The sequence below is a fragment of the Harmonia axyridis genome, chromosome 3, assembly GCF_914767665.1.
Source record: "Harmonia axyridis chromosome 3, icHarAxyr1.1, whole genome shotgun sequence".
NCBI lineage: Eukaryota > Metazoa > Arthropoda > Insecta > Coleoptera > Coccinellidae > Harmonia > Harmonia axyridis.
Genome location: NC_059503.1, coordinates 30,822,705 through 30,841,061, shown reverse-complemented (window position 1 = coordinate 30,841,061; position 18,357 = coordinate 30,822,705). Strand labels below are relative to the sequence as shown.

Sequence of the window (18,357 nt, the reverse complement as noted above, 5' to 3'; positions counted from 1 at the left end):
AAACTAATTAAATTGTATAAGTCAACAATAAGTTTTAATATTTGGGTCAATTGAGAATATATGATGAAATGTAATTTTTTTGAATTAAGATCATCAACAAAAAAAAAGATATTCCAACTTGCATTTTCAAGAGAAGGAAGATTCCCCTTTGACATATTCTTAGGACATTCAAAATTACTATTCATTAATACTATTCAAAGTTGTTTCTATTTGATCTGTATTTTTGGAGATCTCTGTAAAAAAAAAAAATTAGTAAACATATGTTTCACAATAATCTTCAATAATTTTTCCAGTCATTATGAATGAAGTAATGTATTTTTCAGGAGAAACTGCAAATGGAAGATAAATTTCAAATAAATCATGTTTATGGAAATAAAGCAAGTGATATAAAAAGATATTTATATGAACAACTGTACCTCCTGCGCCCCTATTCTAGGCCGATCTTTTGCTGTATACAGTACACCAATCAACAGAGTGTAGGTACATTCAAATGAAGCATCGCCTGATCGACGCTTTCATTTGAAAACAAGGTTTGCGTATTGTTTCAGAGTCTACCAAGGGTAGTGGAGGCATTGTGACCACTTCGAAATAAAAAAATGATTTCTTTGATTTCAAAATTTCTACTCGCAAAATGCTGAGCAACCTGAACAACTTTGGTTTTGTGTCAGCACATCCTTGTAACATGCATATTTCGGATTTTCCAGATAAAGGGTAGGCATGGAGCATGCACTGCATAAGTAGTATTCGAAATTTTTTATACAGAAGTGTTCGCTTGGCTTTAAGGGGCAAATACAATTGAAAATAACTATTCCAGCTTAAATCCCAATTGAAATTATACAATTTTAGGTTTCGTGTTACCGTGATCACTGTAATTTTTTTTGTTTTTTCTTTATTGTGATGGCTGATTAGCTATACTACCTCTATCAAATAAAAAGTTTGTAAAAGGTACAATGATGTATATACAAATTGCGTTCGTGTTTTCATTGTTAGTGATACTTAGTTCATTACGCGCAGGGACAGGACCAAACAGAAAATAATTAGAAGTTCAAAATAACTCAAAAAGAATAATATAAATAAAAAACAGGTTAACAAACATGTTATATTTCTTTAATAAAGGAAGACAACAGTTTCAGAAAGATTAATCAAGCCTTATCAATGAAAAGGGTATCTATGAATATTTTTTTAATTTTTGTATTCTGTAGGGTGAAACATGCAACGCCTATTGCATTTTTCAACAGAATATTTGAACCAACCAGAATTTCTCAATTTAAAAATACGTATGTTGAAAAGAACTGTTCATTGCAAATTTTTTTAACTCTTGTGTTGTGCCGTAAAATCAACAGTTTTCTAATAAAAAAATGAAATATGTAGTAGGAAGCCGTCACATTTTTTAAATTATTTTTTTTCTCAGAAATGAACTATTGTATGTTAGAAAAACCATTCATAAGGAACTCAAGTTTTTAGTCTATTAGAATAATTTCTGATTGAAAAAATGTGTCAACACGCAATCTTCGTGGTGATTAGAAGAAAATTGTTCGTACACCTGCGCTCATCAATCAAAAACCAGTAAAATCACCAATCATTAGATTTTAGATAGGGAAACTTTTTCTTGTCACATATCCTCCAAAAGTAATTTTTTCCAATCAATCAATTCTATATTTTTATTATAACGTGGACAAAAATTCCTTCAGAAATCAAATAATAAAATTTTTATGTAATCGGTTAAAAAGTGAAGAGAGCTTCCGAATTATAACGAGCGTTCATTTAAATTGTGGTCAAGAGTGGAAAAATTAGAATGGATTTTCTAGCGCTTAGCTTGTACCTTATCACTAACTAGTTTACATACTTTGAATTTGGGAAGTACATATGGTACAAGCTAAGCACTTCTTGTAATCAAAGAAAATCAATTCTAATTTCTCCATAGCACTCTTAACTACGAATTCAAATGAATGCTTGTTAGTAACAATACCTAGTTCTCTTATAAGGAATCTCGTGATTGGTGAATTTACCTCGGAATTTACTACATGCAGAGCTAAATTTTTGTCTCAGTCATAAAAATTTGTCAAGGATAAAACTTTTTAATGAGCACAACTTGTAAAAACAGATTTAGCATAATAGTTTGTGAAGAGGCTTTCAAAAGATGTAATATGGAATGCCTCTTTCCCATTCAATATGAAGGGTTTGAAGCACCCTCTTCCTTAAGGGGTTGCTTTTCAAGTCTCAAATATATATTACGACATGTCACCCAGACAAATACATGAAAAAAACTTTTAATTATCACAATATAACAAATACATAAACTGGCCCATTGAAATATCGATTTTCTGATAGATCATTCATCCACTATTGCGAAACATTTTTGTGGGATCCTTCAGGTTTGTTAGAAGCAGACATTACATCTGATATCTATTTCAAAAATAATTAAAACCAATTTGGTTTTTACGAACAAAAATGGGATATTAACAATTTAAGGACTACATGGTAAACCCGTACAGTTTTGAATTTATTTTGAATTCTACTTTAGACACTGAAAGTTCTAAAAATGATACAGAGTATCATGAAAAAAAGGTGATAATAATAATAATAATGTTTATTTGAGAACGCTCTGTTACAAATAAACTTAATCACAGAGATAGATATTCTATCTGTGCGTGATACAATAATGAAACAAAAAATATTTCTTGCAACTTTCCAATAAAAGAAAAAAAATATATATATTTAAATATCTCAAAGTAATTGTATGGAATTCCTGTCCGATCCAAAGGCATTTGCTCGATAAGGAAAAACTAAAAAAAGGCTATAAATTTTGGGTAAAGAAGCAGAAAACATTTTTGACCGTTATGCAAATGCCTAGAATTTCAGGTGTTATTTGAACATGTTTAATATTTCGGAATAACACAGTTTTGTTTATTCATTCATAATTTGGAAACCATTTCTGTATATGTTTCAATGGACTCTAAATGGGAGAGTCCTGCCATTTGATTCCACTGGTATAATTTTCATGTTATTAATTGTTGGGAAAGGGTGATCTTTATCTATGTAATGATCAGATCACTTAATAATTTTCATTGAATTTTGTTTTCCCACTCGATTGTGTGTTTTTTCACGGTTCATTTGGTTTATTTCTTAATATGTAAAATGGCTTGTCCGTATATAAATAAATAATGTGTTGCAAATGTGGAGAATCGCTTATTTTTGGTAAAATCCATTTGATGTTTGTTATATCTAGTTTTCAATTAATGTCCTGCTTGTCCTAAGTATTTCACATTGCAAGTTGAATATATTAACTCATAAACTCCTGATTTACTTGTGTTTGGGGTTGAATCTTTTGCATTTTATTTATTGGTTTGAAGGAAATATTCAGATTTAATTTGGAAAGACTATTAGCTACTTTTTCACTATCACCAAAGTTCAAGAGATAAATGAATTTTTTTGTTTCTTTGGTTTTTATGATGGGGTTATTCTATTTATGGCTATTTGTGATATTTCTTATTGACTAAATTCTCTGCAAGTATTGTTTTCAAAGTTTCTATTTCAATTTCCCAATTTATTTTGAATAACGGTGAGGTTAAAGCTACACGAATCATTGATTGAAATGCTGAAATTTTGTGTGAACATGGGTTGTTGCAATCTACTGGAATGTATATATTAGTGGATGTAGCATGTTAAATTCTTTTTGTTTAAAGGGTGATTCAGTTGTTTAGATGTTCCAGAAAGGCAAGCAAGCATGTCATCTACGAATCGATACCAAAAATATATTTTTACTGGCAATTTTGAGTTGAAAATTTTATTTTCTATATATAACATGAAAATATCTGTGAGACATGGGCTTAATGCTGAGCCCACAGCTAAGCCGATTAGTTGTTCATATAATTTTTCTTGCAGGATTTACATGTGATTGCTCCAGAATCTCAAAAATTGAATTGATGTTTCATTTCTAGGAATACTTGGGGGATATATTCTTTACATCCAGACTTAAAAGTTATTGGCATGTAAGTAAATCAGGAGTTTATGAGTTAACATATTCAACTTGCAATATGAAATACATAAGACAGACATTGAAAACTAGATTTAACAAACATCGAATAAATGTTACCAAAAGTAAGCGATTCTCCACCTTTCACAACGACAACATGAAAATGTGAATCAAAAGGCAAGAGACATTAAATTGTTAATAACCAATTTTTGGTAGTAAAAACATAGAAAGGATAAAACTTGTTTTAATCATGATCAACAACGGCTGAAACAGTTCAATATTTCAAAAATATCAAATAAATGCACTAAAATACATAAAGTAGATGAAAAATAAGCCTTATTCAAATACTAACCTTTATTGTCAGGTTCTAGAACAACTTCTAGGAAGCTTTCAATATCCCCAACTTTATCAGAATATTTCAGTTTCTTTGGTGAACCTCCTCCATAAGAAAGAATCTTTCTTTTTGTTTTAGTCCTTTTAATTTCTTCTGTTGTACCATATATACTGAGATTTCTATAATCCTTCTTTTTACCTCTAGTAATGGTCCTTGATCCCAGAGGACTCTGTGTACTATCTTCAGGATTCCCTAGTTGAGGGGGGTCGGTATTTGTTATTTTCGTCTTTTCTGTCAAAGCTAAAATAATGTTAAAATAATAACATTTTGAAGTTACATAAATCTGTAGTATTTTAAGTCAATACATTATGCATTACTTAGTTAAAAAAGTACCGGTAATTGGTCAATGAAACAAATATAATTCATCCAAATTTATTGTAGATTAGACTCCTGCAATAATACTTACAGCAAGGAATAGTCCAAACGAATTCTATTTGGTTTGTTATTTTCAATTTTTATTTGCATCCGATTGAGGAAAAAAATTTATTTGGATAATTATCTTTCCACGTCGTGTTCTTTGTCAAATTATCAAACTGTTTTAGCGCTGTGACTGATGAAATTCCATTAGAAATATAAAACTTAGGAGAGAATTTTTCATTGTTCGATATTTGAGGTGAACTGACAAAATGGAAAGCCCCAAATAAACTCGATGACGCTTGAGTATGGGGGAACAATCAATTTGCTCTGCTGAATAAACTTGATGTAATTGATTAATTAATTCAATTTAAAATCATTTATACCCAGAAATTATAAATGAGAAGGAAATCTTATATTCCAAGTCTTATAGACCTAGCCAAACCTAATCATAAACAGATTATGTGTGAAATATGGACACTGGACACAAGAGCTTAAAAAATTATGTAAAAAAATTTCCTTATGACATTGAAATTTCTTTACTATTTGTGCAAATTCCTTCTACTTCAAGTACTGGAAATATACATAAATTTCTAATTTTAACATAACAATAAAAAATATATTCCTAGATTTTAGTTTGAATTTAGTTTCTGATGGTGACAACATCGTTGTAGAAAGGGAGTTGATTACGAGTAAGATGCATCTTAATTACGAGTAAGATTTTTTTGAAAATAGTGTTAAAAAATGAAAGCTGTCAAAATCGTGGACTTTTCATATTAAACCCCTTTAGGATATTTAGGCGAGTTTGTGGAATAGAATAAAGTAAGAACGACTTGGAGGTCAGAATTTTGGAGTCAGAAAGTGGGGAATGGAAGAGGCAGATAAAAAAAAATAGGAAAGCACTGGTGTGAAGTTGGGAACTTTTACGCGCTTGTTCAAATTTGTATCCATATGATTTTTTCACGAAATTTCGCATTTAGACTTCGAATTCCTGATTTGTGACATACCATGAATGACAAGATTACTTTTAATGCAATGTCATCAATCACTTTTTGGAACAATTTTCATTACGAAACAAGGAAACCCATAAAATAATAAATGCATGCTAGAAAAGTTCGACTTTTCCACTTTTGATAATTGTCTATCGAATTATAATTCGACTATTACAGATGAAATCGATGTTTTTTGAAATCCTTGAACAAATCAATGCAGTGACTTCTTGCCATGAGCTCGACACACGACGAAAATTCCTTTCTTGTTGTATCTTCTTGCATTTTGGAATTTCTTGGACCCTTCCTGCAAATAATCGAAACAATTCAAACACAGCAGTCCATTCTCCGAACGTGAAGTCGGATGGGTGGGTTCCGAGATACCATTGAAATTTTACAAGATTCAATTCACTATTCCGTAACTGATTTTCAAATTTCATTTCGCACTGAGTATTCTGAAAATTACAAGTCTCAGGACATATTCGATTTTGACTTCGAATTATTCTTCAGCGAATCGATACTAATCGTTAGAGATCGATACTAATCGTTAGAGACCTCTCTCTGCTCAAAATGAGAAAAATTGCATATACCGGGTGAATTTTTTGAGTTGAATTTGTCAAAAATCTCGAAAAAGAAACATCTTACGGAAAAAATGTTTCGAATAAAAGGTGGTTTTGAGAGGGAAGTTCACTTATGTTGAAATCTTTTCAATTTACTTCACCTTTGTGAAATTTTAAATGGGAATCCCCGTTTTTATTGCAGATTCATATTCTGCGGTAAAAAAACACAGAAGTTTTGTACAGACAATTTTTCACGATTCGTCACATATAGCTCTGTAATCAAATTTGACATTTCTCTTTCGAGTGACCTAAATGTAAGATGCATAGAATACCTGGTGTGTTTACTGATTCGATTTTGTTTCAGACTTTTTGAGAGACCCACCTGTTGCTTTGGTGGTCTGCTTCACCAGAGTGCTGTAAGGTGGCGCTCTTTAAAATTTTTCGAATTCCCGCATCTGCCGGGAGCCGTTTAAAAAGGAAATACTGATTTTAGACACTGCAAACATTCACAATAAATTAAAATTCAGTTCATATAGAATTTTTACTCAAATGAATGGAATATAATGACAGACCATAGAATATAAAATATTATTGTTCTATACTCAAAGTTCACGACAAGAGCGTAGAAATAGAGGGATACTGGGGGTAATTACACGGTGCTCCTAAATTGGAGATACAAATGAAAATGACAGATTTCCGGATCATTTTAAGAAAAAAAGTCCTATAACACGAGTCCCCAAACATTTTGTTTTGAGATACATGTGTTGAAGTTCAAGTTATTTTCTCGTATAACCTTCCCTTCACAAGATATTTAATATGGCTATAGATATTCCAGTTTAAAGTTTTCACTATGTGATATGCTAATTTTGAATGCAAATCTACAGGGTGATATATTTTCTGGAAGGATGCCTGCTTCCTTCCTCCAAAACTATATTTTGGTGAATGGCTGTTAGTTTAGAGAAATGTAGAAAAAAAACTCTGGTCCAGTACTACACTTTTTGGTTTGTTATAGTTTTGTCGTATCTGCTATCGATTTCGAGAAAAATCTCTAGTTATCCTCAGGAAAATCCATATTATTATAAAGATCCAGCTAGTAAGCTCTAATGAATGCATTAATTATAAGTTTGGTATTTATTCACCTAATCTGTAGCGAAGATTAATAAATATTTGATAAACTGTACGACACACTAGAAACAACCTGTATATTGAAAGCAAAGCCTTTGTGGGCTAATATTCATGAAACTTTTTTTTCTCAAAATGATCCAAGTAATTTCTCATTTTCCTTCGTAACTCTTATTTGAGAACAAGGTAAGATCAACCGAATTAGTAACAACAAAAATTATTTAGAGTAATTTGGTTCAAACTTCATTATCAAACTTCTTTTTCTAACATTACAGATATGAATAAAAGTTGTCGTCAAAAATTATTTTTCGATTATCCCTCCCCAAGAAAAAAAAGATCTACGCCCTTGGTTCACAAGAGTCGAGAATTGAGAGAAATGTCAAATGTAAACGATGTATGCGCCATCTGAAAAGCCCGCGATCCCTCGAAATCAAGTAGGTATAAATCCGAAAAATCTCCCGTTTTGTCTGAAAGTTTTACAGGTATAAGTAGACACACCAGGTATTCTATGCATCTTACCTAAATGTATCCGTTCCATTAATCATTTAATTTTAGTCGTAAATTGTACAAATATTAGTCGAAACGTTCTGCGCATAAAGATAGAGATTTCTACTAGGTACCAAATAATCTTCTTTGAATTGATACATCCTTTTTAATTAATAGGAAGTATTTTAAACTAAAAACACCAAAAACAAATAATTTCGCCATTTTCAAATGACTGAGATGACTTGTACTGAAAACAAACAGTTCAGCAAAAAATTCCGAATTTCATGTGAATGATTAATGAAACGAGTACGTTAAAGTCGTTCGAACTCAAATTCAGGGCCCTCTGTGACAAACCGCGAAAAATTGTTCGTATAACACTTTAGTGTATTTTGCCGTAGAATTCGAATCTGCAATAAAAACAGGGATTTCCGTTTGAAATTCTAAAGTCGAGACCTGCCCCCACCAAGGGTGAAATAAATGGAAGGTTTTAGCATAAGCGGACTTCTCCCACAAAACTATTAACCTTATATTAGAATCATGTTTCCGTTAGATGTTTCTTTTCGATAATTCAACTTAAAGAATTCACCCGGTATTTACGCAAAAATGTATGCCGCTGTTCCAAGCGCGTAAAAGGGAACGACAATTTCCACAGCAACGTATACTGTGAAGGTTAGGAAAGAAAGGAAGTAATAGAGGGAAAAGATGTTTCACACCCTATGGGTATAAATTCTGATTAATATCCTCAATAATTTTCTTATGTAACATGAAAAAACTTTTGTTGCCTTGAGCAGAATATGATTTTTCAAATGGTTCTATTAAAACAACAATTTCGATAACTTCATGAGAAAAGTAATGAAGTCACCAATGCGACAAGAATGTATAGTCTGTTAATTTTAGCAAGGCCATAACGTAATATAGTTATTTATAATACAAGTGCAGAAGGCATTGATATTCTTCAACGAGTTCAAAATTCAAAAACGAGCCACAAAGTGGCTAGTTTTGGAATGAACGAGTGGTAGAATGAGCCTTCTGTACGAGTATTATACATTATTTTCTCTAATTCATTGCATTTTCATTGAAATTAATGAAATATTTCCATAAATATAATTTAGTGATTTTTGCATTGAAAAATGTTGGCTGGCAGAACTGATTTCTTTAAGGCAAATTGATGAATTGACAGATAAAGCCGTGGCGGAAAGTTCGGAGTACCAACAGAAAATAACAAAATATAACCATGAAAACTGTGCGTTTCTGATATATTCTAGCACGATTTTGTTCTACAAGATGTGGAAGAATGAACGGAATAACCACAGAATTAGAGAATAGTTATTTATAATACAAGTGCAGAAGGCATTGATATTCTTCCACGAGTTCAAAATTCAAAAACGAGCCACGAAGTGGCGAGTTTTGGAATGAACGAGTGGTAGAATGAGCCTTCTGTACGAGTATTATACATTATTTTCTCTAATTCATTGTATTTTCATTGAAATTAATGAAATATTTCCATAAATATAATTTAGTGATTTTTGCATTGAAAAATGTTGGTTGGCAGAACTGATTTCTTTAAGGCAATTTGATGAATTGACAGATATAGCCGTAGCGGAAAGTTCGGAGTGCCAACATAGAATAATAAAATATAACCATGAAAACTGTGCGTTTCTGATATATTCTCGCACGATTTTGTGCTACAAGATGTGGAAGAATGAACGGAATAACCACAGAATTAGAGAAAAACGTTTTCCAGAACCGTTGTCGGACCTGTGTCCCAATTTTTACCATAAAATCAAGGTCAACAATTGATTATTAACGTAATCTCACGCTTTGAATTTCTGTGTTAGAATTCGAAAAACTGTGGAATTTGCATGATACCGTATACAGTAATAAAAGGTGTCTCAAAAGAAAGTTTAGCTTACTGAGTGAACGCAACTATTCAGAGGGGCGCGAGGAATTGGGTCGCTATGGAGCGTTTCTCGGAAGCGGTTTGCGCGTTGTGCGTACGCGAATTTTACAACAATGGCAATCCTGCGACTATAGCGCGAAGAAATGTTTCCAATATTCGAGGTTTTCGCTTCTTAAACGATTTGCCAAGCATTCCTCTCATTCGGAAATGGGTGAAAAGATTTGAGAAGACCGGTTCAATACTAGATAAACCAAAACCCACCAAAGGTTATTGAGAACGGAAGGGAATGTGGAACGGGTTGATCAATCTGTTCTCCACCTCTCCATTCGTAGACGTGCAAGTGCTTTGAATGTGCATAGATCATCGCTACACCACATTTTGCTGATGCTGCACCCCTACAAAATACAATTGGTGCAAGAATTGAAACCCCAAGATGTCATTCAGAGGTTGGAACCAGGCAGTTGAGCCCTCACAAATGATAACCAACATCTCATTTTCGGATGAAGCTCATTTTCACTTCAATGACCATGTGAATAAGCAGAATAGCCGCAACTTGAGTGCAACCAATCCAAAAAGGGAAGCATGACAAACCTCATCATTCGCCAAAGGTATGGACTACAATGTCATTGCAAGAAATTATCGAAGAAGAAAGAGCTTCTTCTTCAAGTACTTATCCGATTTGGGGTTGAGTAGAGTAGCTCAAGCTAGACTTCGCCCCTATATTATGTATTATTATTTTTTTGCAATAAAGGCACTATTATTATTATTATTATTAATTTTGGCAATCATAATTTCGAACAGTGCACAGTTAATATTTCAAACTTAACTCTACAGTATTATAGAGTTTATTATTGTAATATTCTGAATAAACTCTCTTATTATTATTATTATTATAAATTCAGAGCGTTATGTGAGGATGCCACCACAAGTTTGTGAAAAATTTCCAGTTAAATTAATCTCCTAGAGAAGTGATATTCATTGATACCAGTTCTGATTTGACACCCATGGACTTCTACCTATGGAGATTCCTTAAATATTAAGCTTTCGTTATTAAACCAACTTCCCTGGCCAAGTAAAAACAAAATATTCAACATGAAATAGGGGCATACTATCCAAGCCGTCATTAAGAATTTAAAAAGCACATACAGGGTGTCCCATTTAAAAGTGTCCACCCTCAATAACTCAACAACGAATTAGAATTTGTGAAAACACCCAGACAGGTCGATTTTTGATGACGAGGGACATGATCTGGGATAAAAAGCTTGTTTCTACTAGCAACCCCCTGGAGAGGTTTGCAACCGCATCAGAAATTTGAATAGGGAGAGTGGGTAGTTTTGTAGCACCAATGTATGCATGGATTCGAATTTGTATGAACCTGCAGTTTGTGTTCTATAAAGTGAATATTCACAAAGAAGAAATCCAATCAGGAAGCTATGAATAATAAATACATTAGTTTGGAGCTTTTTTCCAGATATGTAGTAATAATTTATAAATATAAACTTGTATAATCATCACAAAAAATTAGAAGTACCAAGAAACACAAATCTCTCATTTTCGTTTGTACCTTCAATTTAGGAACACCCTGTATGAACTTTCTTTTGAGACACTATGTAATATTTGAGTTATTGAACCAAACTAAGATGCATAAAATCCAAACCAATCAGAATGACAAAACGACAACATGGGTAACAGTATGGCAAGCAAATATCCACAGATTAGAGAATGCTTCAAGTAGCAACAATTAGTTTTTGTGTTCGTACCAATATTGATGCGTTTTTATTCGAAATATCTAATCAATTAATCAGAAATTCATCAGATTTTTTTTTCATTAATCCAATTAATTTTTTAACCTAACATTAGTTTTGTTTTTTTTAGTTGTTGAATCATTTTCTAGAAATTTTTGCATGCATGAAAAAAGGTTTATTATTAATTTTTTTTCAATTCACACAATGATAATAATTGCATTTTTCAATGAATTTGAAGACGTCACGTTAATCATAAACAAATAGTAAGATGAAATCCATCAAAAAAGCTGATGGAAATAAAAACGCACCCTATCTGACTAGTTGCAACGTCATTTCATACCTAATGTGAATAGACTGAAAAAAAATTGGTATAAATGTATAGAAAAGATTTGTTTTATCACCTTCATTATTATCGATTTCCATGGCCTCTAGGGTAGATGTTTTTTCCGGGGTTTTTATTTCCTTTTCCAATTCAATACCAAGTCTTTTATTTTTCCTGAATCGGTTCCTATCAACTGGCAACCTTCCTCTTAAGGCAGGCTGCATCTGGGAGATGAGAGAGGGTAATCTCATCATTCTCCTAGAACGTGATAATGACGACTTAGGTATCCTCTTCTTTTTGATAATCATTTGATCCTTATCGATTTTTTTTTCATGCGCTTCAAATGTTTTAATGCCAACTGTGGGCAGTTCATTCATGTTTTTCTCACTTGTGACCAAAAATGTTGGGGTTATCACAATTTTTTGATCTTTTTCAACAACAGTAACATTACCATTAGTATTCTTTTTTGCTTGTTTTTTAGGGAGGGGTTTCGCCTGCCTTTTTCTTTCACTATTGTTATCTGTGTTTAAACATTTTGGAGTTATCACAACTTTCTCTCTTTCTGTAGTCTGTGATTTATTGTCAATATTACTGTTCTTCGTCATGTTGTTTGTCTTCATTTGCTTGAAAGCTTTAGCAATTATTTCATGCTTATGAGAGACTTTTTTGACAACATCCTGGTATTCAGATAGTGGAGTAGAACCATGAATGCTGAAATTCATTCCACTTAATAACGTTGTATCAGTACTGGTCATGTTCATATCAGAAACAAAAACAATATTTTCCTCTTCAATGCATCTACTATCAACCGGTCTGAAATGCAAAGCGCATTGACTCAGTACATACTTTTTCCCAAATACCTCATAAGTAAAATCAATCATGTTCTTCTGGATGTAGTTATAAATTTCACCAATACCAATAGGTAGATCCGTTTGCTCACCTTTCTCTTTAGTGGCTTGAACCAGAAAAAAATCTTCCTTATCCGATTCTTCCAAAGGTTCATCCTTTACAATTTTATTCTTTATAATTTCTTCAATATTAACATACTTGAAGTTATTGTCCTTTTCGACCTGTTGAGTTGGTGTATTAGATCCCTCCTTTTTTTTATTGTTTAGTCTGGGTATTGCTACTTTATCTCCTGCAGATAGTCGCCCAGCTTGGGGCATTTTCATAAGCGAAGGAATTGGATTATGAGGAATGATTTTCCCAAGAAGTCCATTAGGTAGTGATATAAGGCCTTTTTTTGGAGATAAAATATTAATTTTTTGCCCCACTAAATTCGTTCCAACTTGAACAACTTGTCCTTTTCCAAATTTTAGAGAAGAAGTACTTTCATTATTATTTTTTATTGGCTGGTAATTATTAGATTGATGCACATCAACTATTCGAATTCCTTTCAACATAGAAGACGGACTTTTGTTAGATGGTTTTGATATAAAGTCTTTTCCTAATGGACCTTTTCGTTGGGCTGTCTGCTTTACCTTCTCAGATAATTTTAGTGCCAGAGCCTCTGACAAATCAGCATCAGTTAACAAAGAACCTCTTTTGTTTTGGATGCGAGACAATTCATTTTGTAGATGTTCCTTATCAAACTTAATCAATTTATGCCGGTTTTGAGAGTTGGAGACGCCTGCAGTAGTCACTGCTGTTGAAGGTTCTACTTTAGCCATTTTAATCAAATACTTTCTACCATTTGGAGTCATATAATGACACACATTGCTATTTTTTAAATCTTTTGATTCCATTTCATTTATGCGCCTCTTCTTGATAAGTAAACTTTTTCCTGATGGAATTGCCTACAAGTACAGAAAAATCTTCAAAAAGTAATCACTAATTTCTATGTGAAACATTCAAATAAAATAAATTGTCATATAAAGGTTTGTGTTTATATGTAATAAGTTTAATCATATACAGTAGAATCTGGACATAACAACTAACTGTTCATAACAAATAATTCCCTATTGGCATACTAGGAATGCACATCCGCTTGGTACGACAGCGGTTTAAGTGCCTATTTTGACGATAAATCGACGAGTTATAATGACGTGTTGTCTATTGTTCATAATCTCTTCGCTTGAAGCTAATGAAATTTTTACTACCGCTACTACTACTACCAGCACCACCTCCACGGATTTCTCGTATCCCTTACATATTTTGCTTCATGCATAAAAAAAATATGAAGTTTACAAATGTTGTATGTTAGCAATAACTATGCAATATTTAATATAAAGCTTTAAGCTCTAAATAAATCAAATAATCAAATTCATGTCGACAATACATTTTCAAAAGAAACACCACAAACTCAAAAAAATTAACCGCTTGAGCATTAAACACGAGCTTTCTCTTGGTAACTTTGATTTTTAAAAAAGGAGATCCTGCATTGGTTGAAAATTACAGACCTATTAGTGTGCTGTTATCATTCGCAAAAATTTTTGAAAAATGCATTTGCATTAGAATTTTTCAACAGGTTCTTTCACTCTTCTCTAGTTTACAACATGGATAATTGAAGGGTAAAAGTTTGTTTTCATTCAGCGTATATATGACATGTGTTCTTTTTTCTTTTTGTTGAAGGCATCGACTGCTATGGTCATTAGCCTCTTACCTAACACCATCACCAGACATATTCAACATCCATGACCTAGCCGATTCGAACCCGGTACCTTTGGCACTACAGTCGACTTTTCAATCCACTGCACTACCGAGGCTGTCTATATGACATTTTAAATGGAAAAAAACATACAATGTGGTGGTACCTCACCACCTCTATGGAAATTTATGTGAAATTTGATTTCCATCAATGCATATACCTGTATGCATTGATGGAAATCAAATTTCACACTCGTCAACGGCTAAATTAGTTGGATTGCGAATAGACGATGATTTGAATTCGAAAGAGCATATAAATCTTTGAAACAAATTGATTGGTGTGAGTTACTCCATCTATAGAATATATTTGTCATGTTTTGAAACACATATCCGTTATAGAATTCTTTTCTGAGGATCCCGTTATGAATTTAAGAGAGTTTTTTAAGCAGAAGAGAGTATTGAGGATCATTTTTGGGTTATCTTTCAGAGAATAATGCAGGGGAATATTCAGCGAATTTCATGTACTATCGTGAACGCGAGACGTACGAAGTAATAAGGGCGATGTTCCTATATCACTGTAAGAATAACATGTGAAATTTGGGCCTTATCAACACAATCAGTAACGATCTTGTCAAACACGTATTAGTTTGATATTAGATATTACTGAATACTGCGAATGTGAATCGTGATATTGTAATTGATACTATAACAAATTAGTGACCAGATATGAACCCAGCTTTTCATTAAGATTATGTGCTTTTAGAATTGTGAAAAGGCGCGAAACTAGCGAACTCTAGTTGATGGAATTTATGTGACCTGTATTTTATGCAAGATTGAATTGTTCTTCAGAACATTAGAACTATTATATCGAATTTGAAGAAATGTATGAATTTGCATTTATTTTTTTATTTTGTTATATTCTCAGATATATTTTTCTCTATTTATCATTAGAGTATTAATACGAAAGTGATTCTAACGTCTGTGAGATAAATATAAGAAAATAGTTTTACGGCATGCAGACATGCCCTGGGAGGTACTTTTTCCAGAATTGAAAATTTGTCTGCATGTAAATCTATTTTCTTATTAGAGTATTAGTTCAACAACTTTTGAACACATTTATTCAAACGTACATACATAATTGATACAAATATGAACAAACAAAAAATTTTTTAAATTTTTCATCAATTCCTGAAACCAAAACCGTAGGTAGGTGTATCAAAATTTAATTTGAAACCGTGATCACATCATGCTTTAAAATCACGATATCGCTCATTACTAGGTAAGCGCAACTAGGTGCACTAATCCATAAGGAAAAGGATGCGCCTGACATCATTCCGTTTCCTAGATGCACCTTATGCAATTATTAGCCTACTCCGAACCGAAATCGAATTACAAGACAACCTGTGTAATCTAGAGACATTGCGCTGCTAATGGGAAGATAATGAATAATTCTTATTCTGGATTTCATCAAGAATGAATACCCCCTATACCTAAATCAAAGTATTTTGCAGATATGAAGGAGTGTCGAGGATTTGTGAGAGTGTGCGTCGCTGAGTAAAGAAGGCTGAGAACCACTGAGATAGATCAATTCAATTTCGCGGAGGTTCTTTAATTATGCCCTCCAGGATGAGTCTCAACTTCCATCTCGTCCTCCCAACCAATGAATTATAAATATTATTCTAGAAAGGTCTCCGATGATTTGGCTACCGATGTTTGGCAAAATTCTGTATCTCACCTAATACAGCAAGCAAATAAATACCTCATAATGAGAGCATTTCCTCCAGAATTTTCGGAGATAAGTCAAGAGAAGAGGGAATTCCGCAGATCCTAAAGACCAAGTTCAGGGTGTCCCAAATTCGAGGCTCACTAAATTTAGGAATTGTTTTAAGTTTATTCCTATCATTTTAAAAGAAATATAGTCAGTTTCCATTTCCATGTGTTATATTCATTGAGTGACCTAGTGGTAGCATTTTCCCATATTTCCTATACCAATACTGAGAACTACCTCATTTAGCTAGGTAAGGTGATAGAAGGTTGCTAGTAAGTAAATTCATACAAAAATTTTTGTATTTTGAATATCGAAAAGTCAGATCTAAGAAGATGAAGAATGCCTATAAAAATTGCTAAATATCAAAGAAATAGATGTAACTTTTCATTCACCAACATATACGTTGGCAACTTAGAAAAGACTATACCATTAAAATGATTTTTAATTTATTGTTATTCTTTATATTTGAATGAAAATTTATGCTATTAGGCATATTAATCATTAATTCATAATATGATCAACAGTAATATTGCATCATAACAACACAAGCTCACATTATCTTTTGTTTGATGCAGCGTCCAGTTAGTATGAAGGATGTTATATCCAGATTCTACTACTTATGAATGAAAAAAAAAGGCTTACCTCTGGTTTAGTGACTGATTGTTTTGTTATAGCATGCTTAAGAGAATGTGTTATAGCTTCTGGACTCATACACATAAGATTACCACTGCTCTCTGTCTCTTGTCCTTTGACATTATTAAATGCTACAGTTTTCTCCGACTTTACACCTGTATCATTCTCCATAGCCTTTGGATTTTTGTTTTGAAAAAAATAAAATTAATTTATCACTGTGTTTCTCAAAAGTTTATTATGAATACCTTATCATATGAATCAGCTTCAACGTCATCATCGTCCACAGTAATAATTTCTCTATGTGGTTCTATTATTTCAACATCATCATCTTCATCACTTTTCTCCACAGTCTCTATATCATTTATATTTTTTTTGATTTCCTGAAAATGTGAGGAATGCAAGTGAACACTTCAACAACAAAATAAATAGGCAAAAATTATTTGAGCTTGAGTCATAATCCCAAAAAATTGTTTCCTTCTTTAAAAGATTTAGCTATTATTTGTTAGATGGCGTAGCAGTCATTTTCTATAGGTTAAAAAATTCTCATGTGTCACAACTAGACAGCAAATGATTACTTGATACAATTATATTCAACACAGGTAATGAATTCTAGAAAATTGCTGTTTAAATACTTAACAAATTCTCATTGAATAAGTAGGCATTCTATTATTTAAAATAAATGAGTTTTGCTAGTGCTCCTTATTTACCTGACTTTCGTTCGTTTCAAGTTGAGTGGCAACAACATCTGATTGAGCTCTATTGGGTAAATTTTGGCTAGGTATAGCATCTTCTTTCAGGATAGCACCTAAAAAAACATAAGAACATTAATTCAAGTCACATAAGATAAACTAACCAATTAAAAGTTCTCTCGTACCTTCTTGAGGATCAGTAAAATCTTCTTCTTTGAAATGCAATGAACATACATTAGCGAGTCTTTCTGAAGGCCCATCAGAAATCCCTAGCTTCTCCAACCAAATCCTTCTTCTACTGTAGTAAACAGTTTTACCATTTTGAACAGAAGAAGTTAGGGAATTGTGTTCAGGAATATTAAACCATCTTATACCTGAACATGACTGATCAACATAACACCCAGGAACTGCACACTTTTTTTGTGGAGACATGGAAATATTTGTTTTTTTAAGGGTATGAAGAGATGAAACTTGTGATTATAAGCTCATCAACACTTTAACAGAATGATATAATTTTTCAAAACAACCCTCAACTTTTTCAAAAACTTCTGAAACGAATATTTCTTTTTGCAATAATGCTCAATTGAGAGCCACATTGAATTTTCTGGAATTAACATGAATTGAATATCACAGATAACAATATTGAATTTGCGTTTTCTATGGATCACATTTCTATGTTTGTCATAACAAACCTTGCTCTATGAATAATTTCTCAGTGAACTGAACATAGAATAAAATTTTAAAATTCTATGGTTCATGCAGGGGTGTAATCACGCATTAACGAGTGCCGAACTGATCAGTTTGAATTCAGGTTGATTTCAGATTTATCGATT

At 32.5% G+C, this 18,357-nt stretch overlaps 1 protein-coding gene across 2 annotated transcripts; it reads right to left on the bottom strand.

Annotated features, from left to right (window-relative positions):
- Window positions 1–90: 90 nt before the first annotated feature.
- On the bottom strand, window positions 91–18,207 carry LOC123675157. 2 transcript variants are annotated; one of them, XM_045610449.1, is made up of 7 exons: window positions 17,710–18,204; window positions 17,543–17,640; window positions 17,081–17,215; window positions 16,845–17,009; window positions 11,928–13,644; window positions 4,329–4,610; window positions 91–233 (listed from the first exon to the last, which is right to left on the bottom strand). In XM_045610449.1, the coding sequence occupies exons 1-7, from the start codon at window positions 17,954–17,956 to the stop codon at window positions 178–180; spliced, it is 2,700 nt and encodes an 899-aa protein (XP_045466405.1). In that variant the 5' UTR covers window positions 17,957–18,204; the 3' UTR covers window positions 91–177. The 2 variants fall into 2 exon arrangements, with proteins under 2 accessions (XP_045466405.1, XP_045466406.1); XM_045610450.1 differs by lacking the exons at window positions 91–233; window positions 4,329–4,610 and adding an exon at window positions 4,653–6,020 and having other exon boundaries at window positions 17,710–18,207.
- Between the last annotated feature and the right edge of the window lie 150 nt (window positions 18,208–18,357).